General features: G+C 51.0%; 2 protein-coding genes across 3 annotated transcripts in view; one reads left to right on the forward strand and one right to left on the reverse strand.

The window, feature by feature from the left end:
- CDC73 (cell division cycle 73) overlaps positions 1–14,645 on the reverse strand; it is a 45,517-nt gene extending 30,872 nt beyond the window's left edge. Inside the window, exons 1-9 of the mRNA XM_084868750.1 lie at positions 14,430–14,645; positions 12,016–12,121; positions 11,176–11,245; positions 6,882–6,944; positions 6,726–6,778; positions 5,931–6,019; positions 4,629–4,845; positions 1,660–1,758; positions 585–663 (exon numbers count right to left, since the gene is read on the reverse strand). Of these exons, the coding sequence (XP_084724876.1) occupies positions 585–663; positions 1,660–1,758; positions 4,629–4,845; positions 5,931–6,019; positions 6,726–6,778; positions 6,882–6,944; positions 11,176–11,245; positions 12,016–12,121; positions 14,430–14,560 (907 nt within the window). The 5' untranslated portion in view covers positions 14,561–14,645. The remainder of the gene's footprint in view (positions 1–584; positions 664–1,659; positions 1,759–4,628; positions 4,846–5,930; positions 6,020–6,725; positions 6,779–6,881; positions 6,945–11,175; positions 11,246–12,015; positions 12,122–14,429) is intronic.
- Positions 14,646–15,483: 838 nt separating this feature from the next.
- Positions 15,484–22,175, forward strand: GLRX2 (glutaredoxin 2). 2 transcript variants are annotated; one of them, XM_084868798.1, is made up of 4 exons: positions 15,484–17,979; positions 19,364–19,415; positions 20,743–20,919; positions 21,962–22,175. In XM_084868798.1, the coding sequence occupies exons 1-4, from the start codon at positions 17,966–17,968 to the stop codon at positions 22,100–22,102; spliced, it is 384 nt and encodes a 127-aa protein (XP_084724924.1). In that variant the 5' UTR covers positions 15,484–17,965; the 3' UTR covers positions 22,103–22,175. The 2 variants fall into 2 exon arrangements, with proteins under 2 accessions (XP_084724924.1, XP_084724923.1); XM_084868797.1 differs by lacking the exon at positions 15,484–17,979 and adding an exon at positions 18,393–18,576.
- Positions 22,176–22,830: the final 655 nt, after the last annotated feature.

Raw genomic sequence — 22,830 nt, forward strand, 5'->3', positions numbered from 1 at the left:
ATGGTTCTATTCGTGGTCAGGGCACACGCCTAGGTTGTGGGCTCCATCCCCAGTGTGGGGCATACAGAAGGCAGCCGATCATGGATATTTCTCTCTTTCTCTCTCTCAAATCAATAAAAATATCTATTTTAAAAATTAGATTGAGGCCGAAATCGGTTTGGCTCAGTGGCAGAGCATCGGTCTGCGGACTGAAGGGTCCCGGGTTTGATTCCGGTCAAGGGCATGTACCTTGGTTGCGGGCACATCCCCAATAGGGGATGTGCAAGAGGCAGCTGGTCGATGTTACTCTCTCATCGACGTTTCTAGCTCTCTCTCTCTCTCCCTTCCTCTCTGTAAAAAATCAATAAAATATATATATATTTTTTTAAATTAGATTGAGTAAACTTTTTAATGTAACCCCCAAATTATTCCATCTAACACTCTATTACAGTACCACTAGAAGAACCTATTAGCATAAGAAGTCGTAACATATAGGAAAAGCCCTGTCCCAAAATGACAAGGATTAGGTCTGTCACTGCAGAGAAGCAATGCTGTAGACAGAGACGAGGGCTCAGGATGTGGAAGACACCCATCGCGTCACTTGCCTTCTTTCCCTTTGAACCTCTCCTGGTCGTATCTGTTGTAGGCAGCTGGGATGGGCTGTTTGGTTCGCAATGTGGGATCCTGTAGGAAAATGAACGGTGATTTCCATGTTCATAGTCTATTGTTACTTAATACTCATCATCTTTAAATGAATACGATGACAATGGCAGCTGTAACAATAATCCTATGTAATAAAAGGCTAATTGCAAATCAACTGACCGGTCATTCTGCGGTTCAGTCGATTTGCACATTAGCCTTTTAGTATATAGGAGGATTATGGACTTGGGCAATTGCAACCTATTTCTCAGTTTTCTCACCTATCAAATGGGAATAATATTTTTGCATCACAGGATTCTTGAGATGACTAAGTGACAAAGAAGCTGGTATACCTCTCAACAGCTTGTTATGGAAATAAAATGTAGTCGTACGTATATTTATTATACGGTAACATTACGCATTTACGTAATTCAGAAATAAAACATTATTATGGAAGACTATTCACCAGGATAAGGACGATGCCTGTGATATTCCAATGGAGACTTCCTCGGGGTAGGCATGTGGCCGCTTATCCACCATGAATTGACCTATCAACCAGCTTGTAAGAAAGATTCCTGCCGGGACCGGTGTGGCTCAGTGGATAGAGCGTCGGCCTGCGGACTGAAGGGTCCCGGGTTCGATTCCGGTCAAGGGCATGGACCTTGGTTGCGGGCACATCCCCAGTGGGGGGTGTGCAAGAGGCAGCTGATCGATGATTCTCTCTCATCGATGTTTCTAACTCTCTATCCCTCTCTCTTCCTCTCTGTGAAAAATCAATAAAATATATATTTAAAAAAATTAAAAAAAAAAAAAGAAAGAAGATTCCTTTGTTACGAGAGCCAACACAGGTAAGTCTGCAGGTAAGATTTACTGCTCAAGTGACTCTTAATGGCGAGAAGGATCTTCACAGCCTTTGGACATAAGGTATGGAAACTACTAAGTGAAAGCCTTTGATTACATGTCTTCAAAATGATAACACTGGCACCCGCGCGTCACTTTCAATAAAGCCCCAGCGTCAGCAGCGAGCCGAGCCGAACTTACCACAGGCGCTGCGTTGGGGGCCGGTCGCTGCTCGGGGGCACGCCCTTCTTCTCTGGCTTTCACAGACTGAAGGATGGCAAAGATATTCTTGGAGAAGTTCTAAAAGAGAACACCACAGGTGTGCTGTCAGGAGAAACTTCATTCTGAATCAACAGCTACAACCCCCTCATCCTCGGGGACATGTCCCAGAACGCCAGTGCGTGCTGAACGGCACCTCGTGTGAAAACCCTGGTCCTCTCTGCAGCTTCCTCATCGGCAGGCACAGCTCCTCCAGGACTTAAACCACAACTTTATTGTGGAAGGCATGACGTGTGCCCCTCCCCCATTCTTTCTTAAATGTTTTTAACTTTTATAATTTTATTTTAACTTCATTAATTTTTGTATTTTTCAGTCCAAACCCATTCTTGGTCTGTGTAGCCACCCCTCACTCACAGTCAATGGCGTGACGTCACTCATTTCAAGGGACCCCTGGCTGAAATCTCAATGCTTTCTGGACCAGCCCTTTGTGTGAAAAACGATTTTCCAAAATGCACAGAAAGTAAGGACAAGAAAGAGTGACGCTATTTAACATTTTTGCATTGCAAAGCTCAACGTCGGGCTTACTAGGAGAGAGCTGCATTTTACAGTTAGAATTTGCTTTAGCTTGCTTTGTCTTGGTCTAAGTATATGCAAGAAAATCTGGCCTCACACAGACACCTGGAAAAGGAGTCTACACCAGCTTTTCCAGGGAAGGTGCATTTTCTCCAACATCACGCCAATCCATATAAAACCTCATCACAGACATCATCAGGCAAAGAACACAGGCCGGCCGCTGGCAGAGTGGTGCCAATGCCAGCTCGTGCCAAGAGGCCAGCAGTGCACCAGGTCCCCATGCACGCCGACAGGCAAAGGTGAGCACAGGGACAAATGCAAATGAAGTCTTAATCCAAACTTATTATCAAGTGATGAAAATCAAGTCTCACTACTGTAAATTTAATACAGTATTGTGTGAGAGACACAGAGTCTGGAAAAATGAGTCAAAATGTTGTCCACTCTTTTTGTATGACAGAAATAATGAATCTCTTTTTGTCAATTTCTCCGCAGTGCACGAATACCAATTTACATCTTTAAAAATGTGTTTTCAACGGCATTATAAAATCTGGTTGCTTTATGTGGGGTGCCTGCAATAACCATAAGAGTACATACTTCTATTTCTCATGGAATCTTCAACCTATTTTTTTATTCAAAAAACTCAGAAAGTAAGGTCTAAAATCTTAGGGTCTAGTCCGGCTATGAGTACCTACAAAGTTTTTGAGTTTAGCAGGAAAAAAACAGTCTACAGAGAAAACACCAGTCAAGTCAGTTATTTTTAAAATGGTAAAACAGAAGCAAACCTAGCTCCCAAGCAATTCTTCAGTTAACCTGTTTTTCAAACTTAACAGTGGTACCAACACTCAATGAAAACACTACGCTTTCAATGATGGCACAATCCTGCCACCTAGAGCTCGAGAGAAGTTGTTGATCTCAGTTATCTGAACACTTCACATCTGGTCTAAAAGGCAGGCAGGGCATATCACCTATGTTTCCTTCCATTGCTGTAAAATGCAGATTCTTAGGCAGTTATAATAAACGTTGGCAGAACAATGTAAGCGACAATATCCAACTACTAGGAGCCCCACCGCGGGCAGTAAGAATGAGTATCAAACAGAAGCTTCCTCGCAGTCTCAGACTTCCCCCTAACCTAAGGTCTGCGGAATGAGTCCTAGTGCTGAGCTCCAGTGCCTGAGACAAGTCAGAGCACAAAACGAGTCTTCCCGTCACCTTCTCTTTTCTAGCAGCTGTATTCCTGCCGAAATGGTGGGTGGAGTCAAGGTGAGGCCAGAACCCAAAATCTGCATCTGAAACTCCTATAAAAGTCCAGTTTTATCAGCCATCTCACACCTCCACAAACTGTCTCACCACTCATCACCAGTGACAGCTGGGCGTCAGGGGGGAACTAACATTGGGGGAACCCTGGGCGGTGGGGGAGGAAAAGACAGCCGAATCTACGAAGGTGAAACACCAGCGCTACCTTTCTGGAGGCCCCTTAAGGTATGGACACACCAGCATCTTTCAAAGTTTAAAGCACGCATCTCCTTTAACCAGAAATTGGCTTCTAGCGTTTCAACTTCTGCTGTACGCACATGAATGCAAAGGTTTATGTACAAGGGTGTTTTTTAATGCATTATTTGTAATCGTGAATAGGAAGGGGAAAGGGGAAGAGAGAGAAGAAAATCCCACAATCCAGCAGCAACAAAAAAGCCACACACACAAAAAAATAGCCCTTGCCGATTTGGCTCTGTGGATAGAGCATCTGTCTGAGGACTGAAGAGTCCCCGGTTCGATTCCGGTCAAGGGCACGTACCTCGGTTGCAGGCTCCCAGCCCTGGTCGGGAGCATGTAGGAGGCAACCAATCGATGTGTCTCTCTCACATCAGTGTTTCTCTCTCTCCCTCTCCCTTCCACTTTCTCTAAAAATCAATAGAAAAAAAATGTCCTCAGGTGAGGATTAAAAAACAGGATGGCTTCATTAATAAGGAATAAATAAATATTGCTATATCCACCAACCGGAATATAATGCAGAAAACACATGCAATGAATGTTCACTGACTGATTTCCCAAGTTCTCTACTTCGTGGAGAGAAAAATTAATATTAACCAGAGAGCTGGACATCAATATTCCCTGTTCACTGGGTTTACCCCGAAATCTGGTCAACAGGAAAAGTGGGCCGCTCCTGGGATTGACGAATGAGGGCAAATCAAGACTTTCCCATCAGCTTCTTCGGTGGCCACCAACCAACCACAAGGCGGACCACACGGCGAACAGGCCACCGAGCAATCCACGTTCTCCAGCTCGTCCCGAGGTGAGGTGACACCTCCCGGAGCGCCTGAACCCCCCTCTCAGATCCCAGGAGCGGGCCACGCTCCGCACACACGGCCAACGGCACTTGCCTTCCCCGTGCTCTGGAGGATCGTCGTCCGCGTCCTCCACACGCGCTCTCTGCTGACAATGTCCCGGGTCACGTCCACCTCGGCGTCCACAAAGCTGCGCTGCTTCAGCGCCGTTATGTCGTCGTCTAAGTCCGTCTTAATGGTAGACCTTTTCTTCGCCATAATTTTGGCTTTGATTGCCGCAATCTTTTCCACCGACATAGCTTCCGACAAAGACCTGAAAGCAATTCATTTTTTTAAATGATCGCATTTTTTAAAGGCTCTCTTGAGCACATCAAAATACACTGGGTTACATTTGTAAGTTCACGGCAATATCTAAGTTTAAGTGGCAATAATTAAGGTTTTCTTATCTAAAAATGACATGCTTCAAATTTTAGGATCAAGTAAGATTTTATAGCGAGCCCCTGTAGAAATAGTACGAATTCCTTAGACGCTGGGCCAATGCAACAGAAATCTTCACAGTTTTTCACTGTCTTCCCCACCCAAAATAGAATTCATTGCTATGGGTGCTTTATGTATTTTCTCATACTCTCATTTGTTTACATCCCTCTACCTATGCCAAGTACACACATACACATACCCTTGGAAGGAATTGGGAGTGAAAAATTCATTCTGCAAAGAATTCAAAACTTAAGTTTTCCCTGAAATTTACTTTGAAGTTTCAAACCTGCATGTCATACTGTACAATATACTGTAGTAGGAGGCTTTTATGTGCCACAGAAACATACATTCCTTTTCATGTCTGGAAGGTGAAACCATATTTTGATGTTTCCTTCTCTTTACTCGGTTTCCAAATCATAGGCAAAACAGTAAATAGAGACGTTCAGAACCATAAAGAAAGACAACACTGAGCGTAGATTTCATTAAGGTGACAATCTGGACCTCAGTGTCATTTTCCACAATGTAAAATGAGGAAAAGTTAGGAAGTGTTTGGGCAGCCTTACAGTTGATACAGTGTACTGGTTTATTCTACCGTGTTTCCCCGAAAATAAGACATCCTCTGAAAATAAGACCTAGCGCATGGAAAGATAAGACATCCCCTGAAAATAAGACCTAGCGCAACTTCGGGAGAAAAAATTAATATAAGACACTGTCTTATTTTCGGGGAAACAGGGTATTAGGATGCAGGTGCTTCATAGCAGATGCTGAAGATGCATCTCCTATCTGACTCCTTTTACATAATTCTGGGCAACTTTCCCTAGAAATCTAAGGCGTACCCGCATACCTCACGCCAAATCGAATACTCTTCTAAACGTTAATGGAATGTGCATTAAACTCCCTTCCCGCTGGAGGGATCCTTACCTGATCTGCTCCGTCTGCACGATCCCCTCTTTGTGCCCCTCCAGGCGAGCAGCCAGCCGCTCCTTGTCAAGGCGCACACACTCTTCATCCTGGACACAGTCGCAGCTCGGTGAGTATTTTAAAGTTTCATTTTTAGAAGGAAAAAGCCCGCAGGTAACGTTCCCTCACGTATTTTTCTGCCTACAAAGCTAGCCCTATGTCAGCTTCAAGACTGCTTTCACTTCCATAAAGACAATCATAATAGCCGAAACCGGTTTGGCTCAGTGGTAGAGCGTCAGTTTGCGGACTGAAAGGTCCCGGGTTCGATTCCGGTCAGGGGCATGTACGTTGGTTACGGGCACATCCCCAGTGGGGGGTGTGCAAGAGGCAGCTGGTCGATGTTTCTCTCTCATCGACGTTTCTAGCTCTCTAGCTCTCTCCCTTCCTCTCTGTAAAAAATCAATAAAAATATGTTTTAAAAAAATTTTTTAAAAAAAGACAATCATAATAAATATATGTGGGATCAGAGTAGAAATGATATTGTATTAGAACATAGTGGAGTGGCTGAACAAAGACTAAATGACCCCAAAAAAGCTAAAATGTTTACTATCTGACTCATAAAAAAAAATTTTGCCAACCGCTGATCTATTCCAACACTTTCATCAATAAGGAATATAAAGTCATTGGTCCAACACGTAGCTTCCTTATAGTTTTCCCAGAAAACAAGCTCCTAGGATACTATGAGCACGGATTTCTTATTGCTACACAATCCCGATTTCTTTAACAATAGGAATCACCTTACAATGAAACTGTTACCTCAATCCGTGGTTTCTTTGCTTCTGCTAAAACTTCATCTGCAGCTCGTTTGACTGTAAGAAAAAAAAAAAAGCAATAAATGTATAGTTTGGGGGGAAATGTATAGTTTGGGAATAGGCTCTTAAAAATCCAAGATAAACATTCAATAAGACGTACCTTGAGTAGACCGCTGAAGACCTATTTCGAGAGGGGCGCTTCGGTCTATGCTAGCCGACGTTGCTGAAGATTAAAAAAGATTTGTGTGAGGTCAATATTTGAACATGGATAGTGGATGTTATTACAAATGAAAAGCTCAAGGTTTTTTGTTTTATTACTTTAGATACAGTGATTTCCCTAAGCACAGAATAAGTTTTAAAGCAGCTTTGTAAATGCATTTTATTTTATTTTTATAATCTTAGAGGCATAGGAAGAGGAGGAGGAGGAGGAGAAGGGAGAGAGAAACATAGATCGGTTGCTTCTGGCATGCACACTGACTGGAAAGTGAACCTGCCACCTTTTGGTGAACAGGACAACACTCAGACCGGTCCACAATGGCCGGGGCTGTAAGCGCTTTTATTATAAAAGAGTAATTTGTGCCCTGGCTGGTTTGGCTCGTGAATAGACTGAAGGATCCTGGGTTCAATTCAGGTCAAGGGCACATGCCCAGATTGCGGGCTCAATCCCCAGTAGGGGGCGTGCAGGAGGCAGCAGATGCATGATTCTCATTATTGATGTTTCCATCTCTCTCTCCTCTCCGAAATCAATAAAAACATTTTTTAAAAGAAGATTAATTTATATTAGAAAATCTATGTTTAACAATTTAACTTACAAATTATTGATGTAATCTGACTAAAATCCGCTGGTCACTTCCAAGAACACACTGCGGTATCCCAGCACGTGCACACGGAAGCACGGTTAATCATTAGTAAGCACACATACGTACATATGTGAGAGAAGCGTTATCTGTTCAGTTAGCATTCACTCTGTAATGCAGTGTTTACTCATAATTGGTAGAAAAATTATCTTAAACAAACCATTTGCTTTTGAATGGTTCAAACAGGGGTCCTCAAACTTTTTAAAGTGGGGGCCAGATCACGATCCCTCAGAGAGCTGGAGGGCCGGACTATATGAACTACTAATTCCTACTGTAACACCTCGGCTGCGCTCACTGCCCAAAAAACCTGGCGGGCCGGATCAGACTCCTCTGTGGGCCGCATGTGGCCCGCGGGCCGTAGTTTGAAGACCCCTGGTTCAAAATAACGGAAGGGTGTACCAAGGGAGCACCTGTCCCTTCACCTAATCCCCGCCCCGCCCCCACGTGACTACCACCAATCCCCTGGGCAGCTTTCCACAGCTCCTTCTATAGATACAAGAAATACACAATCACACTGTTGTTTTTCCCTGTTTTTACACAAACAATAGCACAGAACACATTGTTCTGAGCCTTTATGTGGAGCGTTGTTTTTTTCAACTTTTTTTTTTTACAGCCGCACAGTGTTCTACTGTATGGATTAATGTAATGTCAAGTTCCCTATTGATGGCCAGTTCAATTCCGTCTTCTGCCACCACAAGCGAGGGCACAATGCAGACTTTATAAATACACTGCTTCCTCCATTTCCAAACGGGGCTCCGGACAGAGCCCCCGATGCAGGGTTTCCGGGTCGTTTGGAATGGCAGATTACTGCGAAATCTCCTCACTGGGGCTGTAGCAATTCACACTTCAACCGACGCTGTAGGAAAATCTGTTCCCTCACAGCTTCAGGGTATGACCAAGCTTCCAGATTTTAATCGATTAAAAAAGTGCTTCTCTGTATAGTTTGAGTTTGCAATTCTATGATGAGTGAGATGAAGCATTTTTCACATTATTTTATTTCCTTTTCTGTGACCTGTGCCAGCATAATGCACTGCGGCTATAAGGTTATAGTTTATGTGATAACTTCATGTTATCAGAGAGACTGGCCCTTTTACTTGGAGTTGAAATACCTTTTCCCAGTTCGTCATTTTTGTATAATGCCACAATTTTTACTTTTTACCAACCTACTCCCTGAGTAATGCCACCTTTCACCAGTATTTGGAAATGTCTTTTTAATCACACTGAACTCACACACCTTAACATCTAACAATGACGTTGTTCTATCAGCTTATTCTTTCATGTTTTAAATTATTAGGGCTTTATTATAAGTTCTAAACTCTAGAAAGCTAGTATTTTCTTACTGCTCTTTTTCAAGTTTTTGGGACATTTATTTTACCAAGGGAATTTTATTTTTTTTAATATATTTTATTGATTTTTTTTTTTTTTTACAAAGAGGAAGGGAGAGAGCGTTAGAAACATCGATTGAGAGAGAAACATCAATCACCTGCCTCCCGCACACCCCCTACTGGGAATGTGCCCGCGACCAAGGTACGTGCCCTTGACCGGAATCGAACCTGGGACTCCTGAGTCCACGGGATGATGCTCTATCCACTGAGCCAAACCAGTCAGGGCTACCAAGTGAATTTTAGAATCATCTTTGCTAGTTCCACCCACCCCTCCGGATTTTTATTGGGATCACGTTAAATATATGAACATGTTAAGAAGTGGTACCTTTCAGCTGTTGTCTTCCTCTCTGAGAACATGGACAGTCCTAAGATCTGGTCCACTTTTTCATTAGAGAACTAAGCTAGCCTTTTTTTTTTTTTTTTTTTTTATTAGCAAAGCAATATGCCTAAAAACCAGAATTCTCTCTCCCACAGAAACTACAGGAAATGGTGAGGGAAGATCAAGGGCCATTCTGTTGTAGAGAAAACCACCCTTTGCTCTAAAGCGCTGTCCCCAGACGAGCCTGTCCCGCTGACAGCACCCTGCCCAGAGCCACTGCGATCCCCGTGAGCGCCACTGCGCTCCGTAGGGCAGGCAGGAGTCCCTGCTCTTGATGTTGGTCTCTCCACGCCACTCGGGACTGTGCGAGGCCACCTCCTGGGACAGCCGTGGAGCAGGACAGGAGACAAGACACCGAGTGAGAACACACCCCACCCCGGGAAAGGAAGACCACCGTTTCCGGATCACTGTACGCGTGCTCTGCAAGATGCTCTGCAAGATGCTCTGCAAACGACGCACCTGTCCCGATAAGCACCTGCGACTAAGCACTGATCACAGCTGGTATTAACTGCCTGCCCCGGAGTTTACCCTCTCGTGGGCAGGACAGACAATCTCTAAGCCAGATGTGTCAAACACAAGGCCCGCGGGCCAAATCCAGCCTGCCAGGCCTTGCAATGTGGCCCGCACCGCGCTGTCATCACTGCACTCCACTGTCAGTTTATGACATTGTCAGTTTATGACTGTTCAGTAAACCATTCGGCCCGCGATTTAGGCTGGATTTTAGATTTTGGCCCCTTCTCTGATTGAGTTCGACACCCCTACTCTAAGCGGACAAATGCATTCAGAATTCAGGCCAGCCTCAGGGATTTGATGATCGGTAAGTCAGGAAGGAGCGTACAGACCCGGAGATGAGGGAAACAGCGTTATGTTTCAGTGGAATCAGGTAAGTGCTCCCTGACAGATCAGACGGAGTGGGAGAAAGGGAACCATGCCACCCAGAGAGACAGCACCGCGAGGGCTGTGGGGTTAGAACAGTAAGAGAGCCGGTAACTGGGCCGCCCTGAGCGGGGAGACTGGAGGAAGGTGAGGTTAGACGCGGGCGGAAGCGAGCTGGTGCAGGGCAGGGTAAGTGTGAAGGGAAACCACAGGACGGACGCCTTGGCAGGTGAGACACAAACAGGTCACTGACAGCAGGCGGGAGGACGGGAGAAAACAGTGTGGGGACCGGGGGAGGGCCACCCAGAGGTGTGAAGAGAAGGCGTGGGTCAGGGTGGGAGGCGGCCAACGGAGGCTGCCGGGCTGGAATGGACGAGCACCTACACGAACAGGCAGCCCTGCCCCGAGCGAGCGGGCCCAGGAGTGAGGCTGCTGTGTTAGTTCTGTTCCCAGGAGACGGGAGGAGGGTTTGACGTATGTTACATTCCACATGCCTCGCCTGGCTGGCTTGGCTCAGGGGATCGAGTGCTGGCCTGTGGACTGAAGAGTCCTGTCTCAAGGGCACAGGCCCGGGCTATGGACTCAATCCCCAGAAGGGGGTGTGCAGGAGGCAGCTGATCCATGATGCTATCTCATCGCTGATGTTTCTATCTCTCTCTCCCTCAGGGAAGAAAGTGTGCAAACAAGATGGAGGTGGGCGATGAGCAGAAAGACGCCAGAAATGCCCGAGGCCGAGGAGGACCGGCTCTCGGAGGGAGAGCAACAGGAGCTGCTGAGAGGCGAGTGGCTGTGAGTGAGACCAGGCCTGGCCGCCCGCCGTCACGGGAGGGAAAGGAGAGCGGCCCCCGCAGTGCAGGCAGGTCGGGGTTTCGTGGGAACACAAGTTCTCCCCCCTCTTCTCGTTCCAGAGGGAAAGAGCTATCTGCCCCAGAGGGACCGCCGTTAAAATGTACTCACATGCCTCCCCGTTGAGATAGCCAAGCAGGTCTTTTCGGTCGGGTCTTCTAACCACAGGAATGTTTTCAGTCTGAAACCGAAAGTTTAAGTTAGAAATCAAATCGGTAACCATGATAAGAAACTTGGTAAAGATAAATGTCATGCCCCAGCTGGTGTGGCTCAGTGGATAGAGCGTCGGCCTGCAGACTGAAGGGTCCCGGGTTTGATTCCCGGTCAGGGCACATGCCCGGGGTTGCAGGCTCGATCCCCAGTGTGGAGCGATTAGGAGGCAGCCAATCAATGATTCTCTCTTATCATTTATGTTTCTCTCTCTCTCTCTCTCTCTCTCTCTCTCTCTCTCTCTCTCTCTCTCTCTCTCTCTCTCCTCTCTGAAATCACTTCCTCTCTTGAAATCAATAAAAATATATTTTTTAAAAATTGACATTAAGTGTGTATTTCTTGTTCAGAAAAGCGGTGTTCAAACACTGAAATGCAGAAATCAGGCAAAACTGAAAACTAATTTATCAAGAAAAGTTTGTTTAAACATTTCATTTTAAAAGTTGTCTGTTACTCTTAAGTCTTTCTGATGTCAAAAAACGTTTTCTAGGGATAAAACTCGAGTTCTGAATACCAGGTGCTTCCACAGACAAGTTAAGTTTTTTAAAAACATCCCAACAAATAACCTCAAAACTTCTGTTGTCGTAACCACCCCCCCACCCCCCCACTTTACATGTAAAAAATCGCCAATAATCACATGGTGTGATCAGGACAGCCAGGAGCTGTCATCCTTTGGGTCTGAAAGCCAGGAAGGTATCCGAGCCAGACGACAGATAAAAACGTTTTAGAAGGAGCTATACTCACGGCTGCCCGCCGGACGTAGACAGGGTGGGAGAGGTGCACATTGTTGAGGAGGAACAAGATGGAATCCAACGTGTAGTACTCTCGGGGCTGGCCCTCCTTCCCGGTCCTGAGACAGCAATGCGGGCGTGTCACTCGCAGCTCTCGCTCAGTGCTGCCCGTGAACGCCCCGGTGCCCGCCTGCTGCCCACACGGGCCTGACCTGGCAGGACACCGAGTATGACAGCTAGGAAGTGGCGCTGTCATTTGGGCGAGAGGAACACACGGGCAGACAGAAGTCGGAAAGCACACGCCATTTGTGCCTTTTGCTACAGGGGTCTTCAAACTACGGCCCGCGGGCCACATGCGGCCCGCAGAGGAGTCTGATCCGGCCCGCCAGGTTTTTTGGGCAGTGAGCGCAGCCGAGGTGTTACAGTAGGAATTAGTAGTTCAGAATGTGGCCCACACCAGGTCCGGGCTTGGCTGACCCGGGAAACTAATCAGAAACACACTGAAGAGGACCCCGGAGCATGAATGGAACTGATGAGAAAGCAGCCCCCTGTGACCAGGGGCCCAACTGACAAGGAACTGACTGTCTCCTAAGCAACCTTCTCACAGCAAACACAGCGATGGGCTGCAGAGCTGCAGTCCTGACAGCCCTCACACTACAGCAGCGATGCACAGCACAAGGAATCTCCCTGCAATGCAACAAGCCAACAACAACATCAGCAATCAACCCCGCCTCCCTACCACACTCCCGGCTGGAACACCTGAGGGTCTGACCCATCTGAGCGCCCCCGCTCTGATCAGCCCAGCCCCGTCCCCCAGCCTTCACCCCTCTCCTCTAAGGGGGCTACCCCAGACCACACATGCTGTCCACGCCGCCCTGTGCGATCGGACACACGGCAACAGCAACGAAGCTTGTTCACGGGACAGAGACACAGTCACGGGACACACCGCCTGCGCCGAGGGTGAGAGATGCTAGGAGGCGCGTGTTCACACGTGCACGTGGAGGGGGAGTGAGTGCAAAGACCTCGTTGGGGGGATCACTGTGAGAGTGTGAGGTCTGCGCACCCCCTTTCCCCCCCTTTCCCGGTGCTGTCCACACATCTGCTCTCCCTCCGGCTCTCCTGGTCCTGGAAGCCGCACCCCAGCCAGCCGTGCACCCCCAGAATCCCTGCCCCCTCCTCACAGCTCCTTCATGCCTTCATTCACTCATTCATTCATTCATTCACCCCAGAAACCATCTGCAGCCCGTCTGGGGGCCAAACCCAAGTCAGGAAGCCTCTCCTGACCCCCAAGACCTGGTGACCCATCAAGTCCGCCGCCTTCCGGGCAGGCCCCGGGCTCCCATGAATGCTCCCGTTTCTCACACTGAACCCGGGTGTCCTTAACCATCAAGACAAGCACGAACGAAAGGAAACCGGCTAAAAACTTCAGGACGATGTAATCACCCCTGCAAAGCCTTCTGAGAAACACACACACACACACACACACACACACACGGGAGAATCAGAAGAATGCCACTCCATCCGCTTGTCATCAAAAAAGCGGGGGTGAAAAACACCTAAAAACCAAGCCCCCCCCCCCCAAAATAAAAATAAAAATAAAAACTAACCCCACGTCCCATCCCCCAGCCCCCCGGCTGCTCAGCGGCTCCCCAAAGCCCACGGCTCCCACCCGACCGAGCCCGGCAAGCAGGGGCGCTCCTCCGGCCGGGCCCCTCCGAACCCCAATGAAAACACCACGATCGGGGGGCGGGAGGGCGAGGCGGACAGACGGACAGACAGATGGACGGACGGACGGACGGACGGACGGACAGACAGAGGGACCCCCGAAAAGGCCCCGGCGGCCGCCGGACCCGGATCCCCGCGCTTCCTGCACGACTTCAACCAACTCAGGGCGCCCCACATGGATCGACGCACCCCCAGCCCCTAACCCCACCCCCCAAAACAGGTGTCTCTTCCGGACACCACACCCCCAACCCCCTCGGACCCGGAGCTCCCCGGATCCTCCCCTTTTGGGGAGCCCCAGCCCGCCGTCACCTGCGGGGCCCGCCCCGGGGGTCCAGCCCCCCCCCCCTCCTCGCTCCGGGGACCCCGAAAGCGCAGGAGGAGCCCGGCCGGGCGCCGCGAGGGCGGCAGACACACAACTCGCGGCCCGGAGCGAGGGGACCCGGGTCCAGGGCGGACAAGGGAGGAGGGGGGGTCCCCGGGGCGCCCCCCGCTGCACCCCGGATCCGGGCAGGTAGCTCGGAGGGGGGGGGGGAGACGGGGCAGGTCCGGGGTGCAGGGCTCCCCCCGGGCCCCCCGCAAACCCCGGGAAAAGTGCACCCCGGGCCCCGGAGAAACTTTCCGCACCCGCGGCCCGCAGCCCCCCGAGTCCCCACCGCCGGGGCCCGGGATGGGGGCCGGCACCCGGGGCCCCCGCACACGCACCCCCACACCACGTAGTTGGTCTTGACGTTCTTGGGCCAGGAGAACTCGCCGAAGATGACCTCGTCCCCCTTCACCACGATCTCCTTCTTCTGGATGTTGTACTGGCGCAGGACGCTCAGCACGTCCGCCATCTTCGCCGCCGCCGCCGCCGCCGCCGGCCCCGCGCGCCGCCGCCGCCGCCGCCGCCCTCGCCGCCGCGCCCGCCTCCGGCCGCGCCCGCCGCCGCCCCGGCCGCCCGCCGCCCCGCCGCCGCCTCCGGCTCCGCTTCCGCCGCCGCCGCCGCCGCGCTCCCACTGAGGCCGCCGCGCTCGCCGTCGCCAGTAAAAGGGGCAGGAGCCGCCCCGGCCGCCGAGGACCCCGCGCTAGCAAGCGAGGCCCCGCCCCCGGCTGCCCGCGGAGAACGCCTGACTGCGTGCCCGTCCCCCACCCCTCCAGCGCCACGCCGCGCCGCCGCCCCCGCCGCCGCCGCCGTCAGGGGGCGTGCCCGTCGCCCGGCAACAAGCCCCTCCCAGCCTCCCGCTCCGCCAGGTGCGGAATCCCAGCGCGAAATTCGCGGCGCAGTGGACGCCGGCGCGCACGTATGACGCACGTACGGAGAGCGCGGGCGCGCACGTACGAGGTACGTAAGCGGAAGTCACCGTCTTGCGCATGCGCAGAGCAGTACCTCAAGTCCCCTCTCCAGCTCTGGGTCCCCCTCTTCTGTCCCCCCAAACGGTTTTGGCTTCTCGTTTGGTTCCTGGCACTGAGCACCCAAAACCCTTGGAATTTACTGAGCGTTGGAAGTCTTCTGTTATCATAACAAGGCCCTCTCTGGTGTACATGAGTTTAGGTTGATGGGGTGATTCCTGGAAGGTCCTATGGCATAGGCCAGTGGTCAGCAAACTGCGGCTCTCGAGCCATATGCGGCTCTTTGGCCCCTTGAGTGTGACTCTCCCACAGAATACCACGTAAGGGCATGCACGCACAATGTGGTTGAATTGGTTTCAGTTTTATCAATAGCAGTTGGCGAGTCTTGTGACATAAATGATACAGCGCAAGTTTCACTTTTTGTATGATTTATTTCGCCTACAGGTCCTAAAGAAGAACTTTTAGGATTATTTCCACTCAAAGGTCAAACACGTGGAGAGGATATAGCGAATGCTGTAATGGAGTGCATTGAAAAACATCATATTCCTCTCGATAAAATTGTCTCAATTTCAACAGACGGGGCAAAAAGTATGACCGGCCGTAAGAAACGGGTGTGTTGCTATTTTGAAAGAAAAAAATAAGCCACGAGGTACTTAACTTACCATTGCATCATTCATCAAGAAGCGCTCTGTGCGCAGACATTTCCAGAAGAAATTTGCAAAGTTATGGAATTGGTGATTAACATTATCAACTCCATTATAGCTAAAGTTCTTAATCATCACCCATTCAAAAGAATTTTTAGTTGAAATGGAGAGTGAGTATGCAGATCTTCTGCTGCATAACAAGGTCCCTTGGTTATCAGTTGGTTATCAAGAGGAAATGTTTTGAAACGTTTCGCTTCCTTATTAACAGAAATTAAAGCACTTCTCCTTGAGAAGGGTGTTCACTATCCAGAACTATCGAACCATCAGTGGGTCCAAAAATTTTATTTCATGGTAGTCATTACGTCTCATCTAAGTCAGCTTAATCGTAAGCTACAGGGCAAAGGAAACACAATTTTTTCCATGTTAGAAGAAGTTATTTTATTCGAAAACAAGTTATCTCTTTTTGCTCAAGATTTTGAAAGGGAATCTTTGATTCACTTTCCAAGCCTGTTGAAATATCGCCAAGAAAATAATTCCGATATTGACACTTGCTATTTCAAAACAACACTTGTAAATATGAGGGAAGCTTTTCTCACCCGGTTTCAGGAAATCAGAAACAGCAACGCGACGCTAGCCTTTGTTAAAAAAAACCTCTTGATGCTACTGTGACAGAATTAAATTTTTCTCCCTTTAATATTGACATTGGCGACTTGGAAATGCAATTGCTGGATTTAAAAAACAAAGAATTGTGGAGCTCGAAATCTGAGCGTCTTTGTGCTGATACAGAAATATTGGAGAAAAACAAATGTGAACTTAGCTCACAGCGCAAGTGGCCTGCTTTGAAAGATCTGGAGAAGGAAGACGTGTTGCTTTTTAACACCTGGAACACTATTCCTGACTCATATGACCAACTGAAAAAACTGGCATCTGCTGCTCTTTCCTTATTCGGGTCTACACATTTATGCGAACAGTCCTTTTCAAGCATGAACCTTATCAAGAATAAATCGAGATGTCGTCTTATTAATGGGAACCTGGTAATCGTTCCTAAAATTAAAAACCACAACCTACAAACCTGACTTACCCAAACTTTCCATGGAGATGCAAAGCCACTGTTCACATTAGTGTTTGCCAATCATTGTCATGACTTAATTTTATGGATGTTGTAAGGTAAACTGTAAGGAGTTTAATTGTATCAATAAATAATATTGTTATTAAGTATGATATCAAGTTTTACTCAACGTGTCTATAGTTTAACTAAGACTTAAAACTTTAAGTTTATTAAATTAACTTTAGGGAATATTGTGGAGTGGAAGATGTGGTGTCGAGGCTCCTGCATGTCTCACACTGGGGATGGAGCCCACAACCAGGCATGTGCCCTGACGGGGAATTGAACCCTGACCTCCTGGTTCATAGGTCACTCGATGCTCAACCACTGAGCCATGCTGCCAGTCCAGCCTAATCAGCTGTCATTTTATAAAAACAAAACAAACCCACAGCACTGTAAGTAGCGTGCCTCAATGTTCAAAGTTCATTGTGGATTTATGAAGCCTTTTGGGATGTTGGATTCTTGCAGCTAAATTCCACCCTTTTATGAAGTCATGAAGCAGAGCAGACTTGCCAGAGTAGAAAGAGAACTGTCAAAAATTCTTTTTACCTTGGTAACGGGAATCTTAAATTTAGCTTATTGAGAGAGAAGGACCCAAAAAGGCCTGGGTTGTTCCGATCCTTGTTGGGCGTTTTAGGCACGCCATCGGACCTCTGGCCTTCGATCTCCGAGTCCTCAGTCCGTTAACGTAAAGGCCCACCTTGTCCTCTTCCACAGCCGTCATTCCAGGGCCATGGTTACCCTGGCTGGGCGGCAGGCTGGGCGTTGGAAAGCCATGGCAACACGCCTCTGGGCTCCTAAGTTTCATCTTCTCATTTATTTTATTCGGAACCTGTGGAATGAGCGTTCTCCATTCCCCCTTTACCTGCGGATGTAAACAAAGCCCGGCACGCCCATGTCTGCCGCCCAGGGGTTCCAGATCCGGGGCTTCTCTGCGGGCGGCACCCCTGGCTGTGACGTCACCGCACGGAGACCTGTCGGACAGGAAGCAGGGAGCGGCTGTCATCCTCAGGTGAGCGTCCGGACGCGGGCTGTGCGGACAGTCCTCCTCCTCCTCCTCCTCCTCCTCCTCGGACCCCGCGATGTGGGCCCCCTCCTGCCTGTGAGCCTCTGGGAGCCGCCCTAACCCGGACGGACCGGGTGCGGGGCTCGGACAGCGCATGGAGGCCGACAGGTGAGAAGCTGGCGGGCAACCTGGCGGCTCCGTATACGTGGCGGGGAAGACTCGCCCGGCGGCCGCGCCCCTGGCCGCCCCCCGAGAGGCCACCGGGGAGGGAGAAGCCTCGCCGCGGCGCCCACCACCCCGCGGCGGCGTCCACACCCCGGCGGAGCTGTCAGAGCCGAGGGGCGGGGCCCGGAGTGCGGGGGCGGGGCCAGCTGGCGGAGGCGGGGCGGAGCGCACGGGGGCGGGGCTTTGAGCGGAGAGCGTGGTCCAGCGTGCGGGGCGGGGCCAAATGGAGCCGTGGCCTTCACGGGAGGCGTGACGGAGCGTGTGGGGCGGGGCCAGCCAGTGGAGGCGGGGCCTAGAGCGTGGGGGCGGGGCCAGTGGCGGAGGCGTCGCGGAGCGTGCTGGAACGACGTCCTGCGCGGGGGGGCGGGGCCTGCGAGCGGAGGCGTGGCCTGCGGGCGGAGGCGGCCTCTCCCGGTGTCCCCTCCGTTCGCTGCGGTCCCGCCGTAGGAACATGATCTGGCGCCGCTCGGTCCTGGCGGGGACGCGGCTCGCCCGGAGCGGGAGCGGCTCGGCGGCCCGGCTCGGCGGGGCGGCCTCCAGGTACGGGGAGCGGCCGGCAGGGCGGGCTCAGCGAGGCGCGGAGACGATCCACCCAGCTGGGCCCCCAGGGTGCGCAGAGGATGGTGCCCTGAGCGCCCGCCGGGCCCTGGAACGCGGGGTGCGAACACTTGGGTGGCGTCCGCTTGGGCGCTCCCTCCCCGATGGCCGCCGCGTGGGGTTTCAGCCGGACCTGCTGGTGCGTCTGCGGGGCCTTTTGCTGCCGCTGCGGGGGGGCCCGGGGCGCTTCCTGCCCAGCGGCCGCGTCTCCCAGGGCCCGGGCTCCATTGCTGCGGAGGTCGCCTCGAGCTGCACCGGGGACAGGGCTTCCCCCGCGCTGCCCGCTCCCCGGAACCAGTGGCCCCCGGGCCGGCGTGGAGGCCGGATCTCCCGGCTGATGTGGGCCCGCCCGGCGGTCCCGGCCCCGCGGTCCCGGCCGTCCTGCAGCCGGCTCACCTGTGCGGCCGCTGTGCGGCCCTGCACCCGCCTGGGATCTGTCCCCACCCGCTTCCTCCTGCAGCCCTGACCAGTGTGCAGGGCTGGGAGCCCTGGAGCTTTCTGTGCTGGGCGGAAAGGCGCTCCTCACCGCGGTGACTAGGTGGCTGGCTGCTCACTGGGGCCCGAGGGTGTGTTTTTCCGGGGACACATTCGCCTTTTGTCTGCTCAGCACACAGCAGGCGCTCCAGGCCCCGGGCGTGACTCTAGGGGGCTTGGTCCTTGGCGGAGGGAACCTCACCTGCAGTGATACCTTTTCTGTCTGACCAACCGCCCCCTTCACACTTCCTCGCAGGATGGGGACCAGCACATCGTCGCCGGAAGCTGCTCCCCTGAGTCAGATCCAGGTGAGTGGGGTGGGCGTCAGGGACAGGGGGGCGCTGTGCACAGCCAAGTCCGGGGAGTTCCCTCCGGTCTGCCTGGCCTCCTCCGCCGGCAGCCTGCAAGACATGCTGTTCTCCTTCCCTGTCCCACCACTGAGCTCTGCACCCTCAGCACAGTCCCACCGCCCCCGCCTGCGGGGAACACAGCCTTCACGCACGGCTGTAATGTGACCGCCGTGCCAGTTCCACAGTGAGAAAGCTGCCTCTTAAAATAAGGACACAGAGTCCAGAGCTGTTCACAGGGATGGGCTGGAGCAGGGGTCTTCAAACTACGGCCCGCGGGCCACATGCGGCCCGCAGAGGAGTCTGATCCGGCCCGCCAGGTGTTTTGGGCAGTGAGCGCAGCCGAGGTGTTACAGTAGGGATTAGTAGTTCATATAGTCCGGCCCTCCAGCTCTCTGAGGGACCGTGATCTGGCCCCCACTTTAAAAAGTTTGAGGACCCCTGGGCCGCTGGAGGGAAGGAGAGAGTCCCAGAACGCTTGGCCCTGTCCTCTGTTTCAGCTCACCCTGAATCTCTTCACCCATGTTTGTGCGGACTTTTTAAAAAAATTGATTTTACAGAGGAACGGGGCATAGAGTTAGAAATACCCATGATGAGAGAGAATCATTGATCGGCTGCCTCCTGCATGCCGACCCACAACCCAGGCATGTGCCCTGCCCGGGAATCGAACCGGGACCTCCTGGTTCGTAGGTTGATGCTCAGCCCCTGAGCCATGCTGGCCGGGCCAAAGCCGGCCGTTTGAGAGAAATCGTGCCTCAGTCCTCATCACGGGCAGTTGAGGCAGGTGAGGGGTTAGCCCCTGAACACTTACTGAATGTGTGAGAAGTAGAGTAACAGCGAGGGTGTGCCTGGACGGTGGGACCGGACGCTCTGGGTTCAAATCCCGGCTCTGCTGCTGCGTAGCTGAGGATCACGAGTTAGTTCCCTTCTCCGGGCCTCTCTCTCCTCGGGGTGGAGTGGGTGGAGAGGAGTGGACGGCAGGCCTCTCTCAGGGTTGGGTAAAGGTCAGGTGTTGAGTGCTGGGTCCCGCACACAGGTGTGGGCCGTCTGTGAACTGGCTACCGCTGTTGGGGCCTTCCCATCTGTTGCCCCCTTTGTTCCTAACAGTGTTTCCTGGAAAAGGAACACTATTACCCTCAAGCCGCCGATGAGAAAGGAGGTGATGGAGACTTAGTCCGAGCCCCGAGTCGGTCCCGAGACCCCAGCATTCATACCCTCCCAACAGCATCGCCATTTCCTTCCAGAAAATGACGTCCGGCATTAAAACGACTTGTCTGTCTGATTCCAGGAAACCATTTCTGATAACTGTGTGGTGATTTACTCCAAGACGTCGTGTTCCTACTGTCACATGGCCAAGAAGCTTTTCCAGGACATGAACGTGTCCTACAAGGCGGTGGAGCTAGACCTGCTGGAGTCCGGAAGCCAGTTCCAGGACGCGCTGGACAAGATGACCGGCGAGAGAACCGTGAGTCCGGGCTCCGGTGCTTCCCCCGCAGAGAAGTGGGGCTGGCCCTCGTGTTAGGACACAGGGCCCGGACATTCTCCGAGAAATCTCACACTGATGAGGAAAGGGCAGATCTGGGAACCAGACTCTTAGGAGAGGAGAGAGGGGAGTTAATTCGTTTTATTTTTATCCTTCAAGATCGTGTGTGTGTGTGTGTGTGTGTGTGTGTGTGTGTAACTATAGACCAGTGGTCGGCAAACTGTGGCTCACGAGCTGCAGTTTGCCACTCTGATGACTAATGAGTTTGCCGACCACTAGACTAGATAGTACAGACCAGGCTCTTCTGTGACGGTTTCAATAGGGGTGGTTTAGTGCCTTATGTGTTTAGATTCTTTTTTTTTTTTTTTTTAATTTCAGAAAGACAGGGAGAAGGAGAGAGAGATAGAAACATCAATGATGAGAGAGAATCATTGATGGGCTGCCTCCTGCACGCCCCATAGTGGAGATTGGGCCTACAATCCAGACTTGTGCCCTGACTGGGAATCAAACCATGACCTGGTGCATAGGTCAACGCTCAGCCACTGAGCTATACCAGCCGGGCAGATTCTTGAAACTTGTGGATTTTTTCCGTCATATGCATTATCAGAAAAATATCCACTGTTGCCCCTTGCCTTCTTGTGTGCATGGGAGAATGCGTGTACTCTTCCCGTTTAGTAAAGAACTGTCAGAAAGTTAAACATGAGTGATAATGAGAGGTTTTTATGTGGCACAGTGACTAAAGGAGAAGGGCTTGGAGAGTCAGACGGTCCTAAATTTAAATCCCAGCTCTGTCATTGACGGATGATGATCTTTCCCAAGTGCCTGTGCCTCATTTCCCTCCAAAATAAGACTTAACAACTCTCACTCACTCGGCGTGGAAAGATGGAAACAGGTAATTAGGGAAAGAGCTTCCTTAGTGTCGTGCCCGGCCCATAACAGTACCCAGACGTGAGCATCCATCATCATGACGCGCGGTGCTGTCTGCTGCTGGCGCTGGTGACCCCCGCTTCTGTTTCTCCGGCAGGTGCCAAGGATATTTGTCAACGGGACTTTCATCGGGGGCGCCACCGACACCCACAGGCTTCACCAGGAAGGGAAACTGCTCCCGCTGGTCCAACAGTGTTACTTAAAGAAAAGCAACAGGCACGTTGGCGACAGCGCGTGAGGATGTCTCTATGGGAACGGACCTCATGAAAATGTTGTTAAGGCGATGAGCAATAAATCGCTGTAGAACCTCATCTTCCCGCTTGACGTTTTTTGAGCAAAAGAGATGGTGTTTAAAACTGGAGGATGGGAGCCCAAACCTGTTTAGTTCAGCGGATAGAGCGTCGGCCTACGGACTGAAGGGTCCCAGGTTCAATTCCGGTCAAGGGCATGTATCTTGGTTGCGGGCACATCCCCAGTGGGGGGTGTGCAGGAGGCAGTTGATCCATGTTTCTCTCTCATGGATGTTTCTAGCTTTCTATCCCTCTCCCTTCCTCTCTGTAAAAAAATCAATAAAATATATTAAAAAAAAAAAAAAAAAAGCAAGTATGTTGGGAACACATTTTTAAAAAAAAAAGGATGATGGGAGTTGTGTCAAAAGAACAGGAAAGATGAACAATAAAGATTGATTTAAAAAAAAAAAGGACAGGAAAGGATGGGTTTCGTTGGGGGTTTCTGTGTGAGTTTTACAGATTGGTGTTCTGTACTATGTATACTGTTCAGAAGGCGTTCACTCCTTCCCTTTTACAGGGTTTCCTGATGAGGACTGATGGGTAATTTCTCTTTAAAGTGTAAGGCTCTCCCTGATACCGTTGTGAAATTGGTAGATGGAGTGCGCAGGTATTCCACGTGGGTGCTCTCCAGGGAGCACGCCTCTGCTCATTCTGCAGTGCGAAGGGGGTGCCTTTT

The sequence above is a fragment of the Pipistrellus hanaki genome, assembly GCF_964339955.1.
Source record: "Pipistrellus hanaki genome assembly, chromosome: 20".
In the NCBI taxonomy this organism is placed as follows: Eukaryota; Metazoa; Chordata; class Mammalia; order Chiroptera; family Vespertilionidae; genus Pipistrellus; species Pipistrellus hanaki.

Bases quoted from the DNA above. Each gene is read 5' to 3' on its own strand.
- GLRX2 (XM_084868797.1), top strand. From the start codon at position 18,488: ATGATCTGGCGCCGCTCGGTCCTGGCGGGGACGCGGCTCGCCCGGAGC. The intron at 18,577-19,363 runs GTACGGGGAGCG...ACTTCCTCGCAG, and splicing joins CTCGGCGGGGCGGCCTCCAG to GATGGGGACCAGCACATCGT. The intron at 19,416-20,742 runs GTGAGTGGGGTG...GTCTGATTCCAG, and splicing joins CTCCCCTGAGTCAGATCCAG to GAAACCATTTCTGATAACTG.